The following is a 7,064-nucleotide window of genomic DNA, read 5'->3' as shown; positions in this document are numbered from 1 at the left end:
AGTGGTCCATGAATTCCCTTCCCCTGCCTCACCCTTTGCAAATATGTGTAATACTGAACATTTCAGAAATAATTAAGTGTCAGGAAAACAAAATGTAGGCCACGGACCATCACACAATGCTGTATATATCCAAGGCATCAAAGGCTCCAATTCCGTATAGTGCAAGCTTTGAGTAATCTCTAGAGGACTCGCTTTTCATTTGCAGGTTTCCTTGGGGAATATCTTTTCCTTGTCTGAAGCTCAAGTCAGAGGCTTTCTATTGGGGGAAACTACACTCCATAGGAGGGATGTGAGCAGTTGAGCTGAAGACAAGCACTTGCAAAGGTCACTTGCAAATGACATTCCTGATGGCTCTGTGCTCCAGCCTGCCAGGGTCCCTCTTGTAGGAAACAATGCTTTTGCAAATAAAATAGGCCCAGGCAGGATCTCTTGGCAAAGCATATTTTAATACCGATTTTGCAAGATCGGGTGTTCTACCTCAAGGTAGGCACACCTAATCGGGCAAAAAGCCCCTGCTTATATCTTCCCAAAATCCCGGCCACAATTTCCCTCCCCTGTTCCCCATTGGTTGGGTACTTCAGGGTTTACAGACTATCCCAACGCACACAATACCCTTCCCCTTATCAATCTGTTTAAGATATGGATTCCTGGTACTTTGGCTACACTTCCCCCTAAATTAACTTACCAATACAGGTATCAGTATGTGTACAGGTGTCAGTACATATTCAGGGAAGAGACTGTGTATTACATTAAGAATTCATAGTCCGATGTCTCTCGGTCCTTCCCCCCTGCTGGGGTCAGGCGCCAGGTCCTCAGTTATGTAAAAACAACAGTTCTTCGTTAAATGTTCCTTACACTCTGAAAGGTGGCACAGTCAGCTTGTCTATCAACCATTCCTGTACCCCTGTTCTGCATCATTTGCCAACTCGCTGAGCGTGCACTCTGCCCCATGGTACAGGCCACTAATAAAGATGTTAAACAGGACTGGACCCAATATTGTCCCCTGGGGCAGCCCGCTACTGACTGGCATCCAAGTGAGCCAATCACAACCACTGGAGACCAGCAGCTCAGACAGATTTCAGTCCACCTCACTGTTCACTTCTTTAGTCGCCATTGAGGAGAAAGTACTGGGAACAGCCCTGCTGATCTTCTAACAGGTTACAATAAAATGTATTTTGTGTTTTTTTTAAAAAAAGTTAAAGAAATCCATTCAATCATCTAAGCAATAAACTTACAAGCAGATTAGAAATTAATAGTCCTGACGGATGGAGCCTTACAAAATGGCTGTTTTCAAACCAACTGTAGAACTTTTTATTTTTAATCAGCACAATTGGCTTTGAGCGCTTTGTCAATGTGAGGAATCTTTTCCATCAGAAGTGGACCATTTATTCAAATGCTAATGAAAGTGAATGTACTTTGTAGAGGTGCAGAATGGACTTTTAAAGTCTGTAATTTACATTTCTATAAAACCTGATTTTTTTTTTTCAAAATGAAACATTTGAATAGGGTTTTGAGACTAAACAAGTTGACATACTGCTTTTGCCATCAATTTCAAAGTCTTTTGATTCCTTTATGATAGGCAGCTCTAATAATACTGAGCACCTTTCTATATTTACACATTTTCTTCAACTGAAGAGCAAGCTCTCAAGATTCATTAAAGTAGTCTACAGCTCTTACATTAAAACATTGTATCAATCAGCTCAATTTTCAGATACGAAACAATTGCTTGTACCATTCTGCCCATGTAGATTCCTCTACCAATTCATCATAAGCAATGAGGGCTCGTAGACACTAACTTTTAGTAATGTAATATTCTTCCCATAATTACCAGCAGCCATGCCGTGATTCTCCCACTTTTATTCCTTTGCTACACCTCAAAAACCAGAACAGAAAACAATATTGAAAATATGCTTCTGTTAGTTATTATATAATCAATGTCATGTCTTAAATCAGACTACTGGATTTGGTTTTGGTCTCCCCAACTCAGATGAAGCGTATCCAGAGTGAAACAGATGGAAACATAGAGTTTCCATTTGAAGAGCAGGAGAAAATCTGAATCAGTCTGGTTGAGATGGAGAATGACAGAGCTACTCAAAAAAAACCCAAGCCAAGCCAAGCCAAGCCAAGCCAAGCCAAGCCAAGCCAAGCCAAGCCAAGCCAAGCCAAACCAAGCCAACCCAACCCTCCACCAAAAAAAAAAATACCCCAAAACAACAAAAACCCAAACCAACAAACAAAACCACCAAGCTTTTATACAAGGGACATCCAGTGAAATGGACACAATAATAAAGTGGTTGTGCAAGACCATCAACATACCAAATTGCTAAATGAGTAAACATGCAATGAGAATATCCATATTTGCGTTAGAGAAAAGCTGCAAGCACGTGACCTCATGTGAACCATAAAGCTCAAAGCTGAGCTTTAGGCAGGTCATTTCATACCCATCTGCTATAAGAGTTCTTTAAAAAAAACCAACAAAACCAAAACCAGCTCGCCCACAGAATAATGAACTGAACATAAATGGTTATTTAAGTGGAATTTAGAACAATAGACGGCTGCAGCTGAAGTTGTCCATTCAAACAGTGGATTTCTGAGACAGATATATTTAAAATTATCTCTGACATTGTGTTGACAAAGGTTTTAATAAGCACAAAGTCTTCCGGTATGGGCATATGATATATCCACCATGGGCACTATTTTAGCCAAGCGGGGAACCTGACAAAGTATTTCTATCCTCAACAGTACAGAAATACTGTCATCCAGGAAGCAGTACTAGTAAGGATACATAATGACATTTAGATAAAACATACAGTGTGTGTTTTCCGTATGGTTTATATGACAACACATCTTCGTCCCAGTAACTGCCATTAGGCAGCCTAAAATGTAACCACTGGAGAAGTATTTGCATCTCCTTCGGGGATGGTTTCAAAAAAGTTAGGATTTTCAGAGTATTTACAATTAACTAACAGTGCAGTAAGCCACTGGCTAATGAAAGAGTTCACATAAAATGTGTGCAGATGCCACTGACTCCTTGGCATTCCACATCTCCTGCCCTATGCAGCAATGTGAATGACTTCAAGGAATAAGCAGGAAATTGAAGAACACTTAAGAAGGAGAAATGGATTTTTTAAAAAAATATATTGGAATAGTAACACTTTCACTGTCTTGATCATATCTAACCAGCTGAATAAAAACTGAACAATATAACCTGCCTGGTAAATGTTCCTAAAACCTGACCGGAAACAAATTATCACTGCTGGGTGCTATTAAAAAAAATAATCTGAAAGCACAAGAAAAATACATTAAAATTATTACAAAAGAAAAAAGGGTCAAGTGAGGAAGACACTTCCATCAGAAGAAACATCCTGCTGCTCAGCTATTTCTGTTGAGCAAGGAACAGAAAAATCCTTCTGTTTCATGAATCTCCCTAAGAGCAGGACAGATCTGAACTTAACACTTAACAGTAGATGCAGCCAACAACAACAATAAAAAAAAACACCACCAAAACAAGTAAACAAACCCATATCTCTCTTTCTGTCTTTGATACATCTCTTATTCTATCTGAGCACCTGGCAGCTCTATACATTATTCTAAGAGTTATTACTTGGCACTGCTCTTAGACAAACTTGTGGTGGTGGGTTGATCCTGGCTGGGTACCAGCTGCCCACCAAGGCGCTCTATCGCTCCCCTCCTCAGCTGGACAGGGGACAGAAAATATAATGAAAGGCTGGTGGGTCAATATGAAGTCAGGGAGAGAGCAATTACCATCACAGTCAAAACAGACTCAGCTTGGGGAAATGAATTTGTTTTATTACAAATCAAATCAGAGTAGGGTAATAGGAGATAAAACAACATCTTAAAATCTTCCCCCCAACCCTCCATTCTTTCTAGGCTCAAATTCACTCCTGAATTCTCTACCTCCTCCCCGCAAGTGCTGCAGGGGGGATGGGGAATGGGGTTTGTGGTCAGCTCATCACACATTGTCTCTGCGGCTCCCTCCTCCTCAGGGGGAGGACTCCTCACACTCTTCCCCCTGTTCCGGTGTGGGGTCCCTCCCGTGGAAAACAGTTCTTCACAAACTTCTCCAACATGAGTCCTTCCCACAAGCTGCAGTTCTTCATGAACTGCTCTAGTGTGTGTCCCCTCCATGGGGTGCAGCCCTTCAGGAACAGGCTGCTCCAGTGTGGGTCCCCCGTGGGGTCACAAGTCCTGCCAGCAAACCTGTTTCAATGTGGGCTTCTCTCTCCACGAGGCCCACAGGTCCTGCCAGGAGCCTGCTCCAGTGTGGACTTCCCACAGGGTCACAGCCTCCTTTGGGCATCCCCTGCTGTGGTGTGGGGTCCTCCACGGGCTGCAGCTGGATCTCAGCTACACCGTGACCCTCCATGGGCTGCAGGGGGACATCTGGCTTCACCATGGGCGGCATCATGGGCTGCAGGGGAATCTCTGCTTGGCACCTGGAGCACCTCCTGCCCTCCTTCTTGACCGGCCTTGGTGTCTCCAGAGTTGTTTCTCTCATATATTCTCACTCCTTCCTCTGGTTGAAGATGTACACATTTTTTTAACCTTCTTAATTATGTTATCCCAAGGATGCTAACTGGTGATGCTGCCATCACAGAGGGGCTGGGACTTGGCCAGCGGTGGGTCCATCTTGGAGCTGGCTGGCATTGGCTCTGTTGGACATGGGGGAAGCTTCTGGCAGCTTCTCACAGAAGCCACCCCTGTAGCTCCCCATTACCAAAACCTTGCCACACAAACCCAATACACATTTAAATAAATCTTGGCAAGTCAGTAATGTATTTGATGTTGCACAGATTACTATGCAACGTCATATTTACTCTGTAGCTTATTTATGTGTACATTATAGGAAAAGATACATGACATAGAATAAACATATAATTACACTTGTACAAGTGCAGAAGTTTTTACTTTCTATGTGAACCCAAATTTAAAATGAAAGAATCAAAGCACTGAGACAGTCCATGATGTAACACCATTAAAAAAATATGCTTCAAAAGGCAGCCTGGCTTGTCGTTTAAAAGGTTTCATATTCCTGTTTGAAAGGTCAATAGAAAAAGTTCAGATTTGTGTGACTACAGATAGTACTTTTGACAATAACTTTTCATCAAAAGCATGAGTGTGAAACAAAATCATTCGTATTACAAATATTTAGCTCCAAACATCCTGCAAATATCGTTTCGCTTCTCGAAGCATGGCCAAGGTTTTCATTGCTTCCAATTTGTCAACTTTCATTTCTATGCTTAAAATGTCCACTACAGCATCACTTACACCATCAGCCATGTGCTTCTTATCTCTGAAAAAAACAAACCAAAACAACAAAACAGGAGGAAAATGAATAATAGCGTATTGTTCCATTTATCAATAGGCAGGATACTATTGGAAAAGAGGCAGTGAAAAAAAGCAAACACAAATACAGTTTGTATATTGTATGGCAAGATTCTCATTGAGATTACAAAGATTTCAGCGTGCTGTTATTTATAAGAAAAAAATCACAGAACCCTAGTTGAGCTGTCACTGAATAATTGTTCTCTTTTAGGGACAACTGGACCTGCTGAAGTATTTTTTATTATTATATCACCACATTGTACCAATATTAAACAAAACAAAAACAAACTCACAAACAACACCCTCCTCAAAAGAAAAAAAAACAACAAAAACAACAACCCAAAACCCACAAACCACTGACTTATTAATAACGCTATTTTTAATACAAATAGCTGACATTTATTCCTGGAGCAGAAAGTATTGACATTGGGCTCAATATTCAAATTGTTTGTTTATTTAACAACAAACTTCCTAAGAATCTCATACCTCCAGGTACGTCAGCATCCACAAATAAAACTTCCTACTTTAAAATACATTATTATCATGGAGCTTTAGCATTCTGGCACATCCAAGCCTGGAACACAGCATAAGACTGCTGCTATCTCACAGCTGTGCAGTTTATCATCACATGCATTCAAGTATCTCATTTTCTCAAGAGAAAACTATTAGCTTGAAACCTCCTATAGTTTAATTGAATACTACAAAAGAAAAGGAAATAATAAATGACAAAAGAAACCAGTGGAACTATGTGGTTACAAGCCACACTTCCAACGCTGTATTGGAAAAAATGGACACAGTGATGAAATTCATGCATTCCAGGAAGCCTATTTCAGCATCATGTTGGTCCTTTCTTTCAGACAGCAGTAAGTCTTTCTAAAGCCTCAAACTTCTGCTAGGTTGGACATTAGGAAAAGGTTCTTCCCCTAGAGGGTGGTGGAGCACTGGAACAGGCTCCCCAGGGAGGTGTCACGGCCTCAAGCCTGACAGTGTTCAAGAGACTGGACAACACCCTCAGACACATGGTGTGAGCTGTGGGGTTGTCCTGTGCAGGGACAGCAGTTGGACTTGATGATCCTTGTGCATCCTTTCCAACTCAGGACATTCTATGAATGAAGCCTGAAAACCATCTTCAAAAAAGGATCTGCTGAGTCTATGTTCTTTCTGAGACAGTCCATTTCCACTGTACTCACCCACATACATAGAAGTAACCTCTCTCTTGCAGCAGGACTCTGGCAACTTCCTTAGCATAAAGCCTGACAACTTCTTGGACATATTTAGGCGAAGCTACTTCTGCAGTTGAAGAGTCTCTTGAGAAACAGACCTTAAGATGAGTTAATGTGCCATTTTCAAGAAAACATCTGAGCTCATCTCTGAAAGGCAATAAAAACTGTTATTAATGACTCCGGGATACACATTCTCTCATGAATACGAAATTAATGTTAAATAGTGAACTTGCTTGAACAAATAGTCTCGATCCTGATGCCGACAACCAAAAAACAGCCATGTCTCTCCAAATTCCCAGTCTGTGTGTTCCTCTCTGAGCTTTTGCCTAAACAGATCAAAAAAGTAAGTGAATAATCTAAAATGCCTATAACGTAATTCTCATTTAAAGTAGTGGTTTAATAAACCTCTGTATTGGCAGAACTGTGAAATGGCATAAGGTAAATTACAGTCAAACCCTTCTCTGATTTTCTTGAGTTCTCACTTTTGGCCCCACT

At 41.0% G+C, this 7,064-nt stretch overlaps 1 protein-coding gene across 1 annotated transcript in view; it reads right to left on the bottom strand.

Moving 5' to 3' along the window:
* Positions 1-4,945: 4,945 nt before the first annotated feature.
* Positions 4,946-7,064, bottom strand: part of MTRR (5-methyltetrahydrofolate-homocysteine methyltransferase reductase) — a 29,417-nt gene continuing 27,298 nt past the window's right edge. The window contains exons 13-15 of the mRNA XM_080339279.1: positions 6,776-6,895; positions 6,537-6,716; positions 4,946-5,314 (exon numbers count right to left, since the gene is read on the bottom strand). Coding sequence (XP_080195405.1) covers positions 5,170-5,314; positions 6,537-6,716; positions 6,776-6,895 — 445 coding nt within the window. The 3' untranslated portion in view covers positions 4,946-5,169. The remainder of the gene's footprint in view (positions 5,315-6,536; positions 6,717-6,775; positions 6,896-7,064) is intronic.

Source organism: Nesoenas mayeri (genome assembly GCF_963082525.1).
Source record: "Nesoenas mayeri genome assembly, chromosome: 2".
Taxonomy (NCBI): domain Eukaryota; kingdom Metazoa; phylum Chordata; class Aves; order Columbiformes; family Columbidae; genus Nesoenas; species Nesoenas mayeri.
This window is presented reverse-complemented; position numbering and strand designations above follow the sequence as displayed.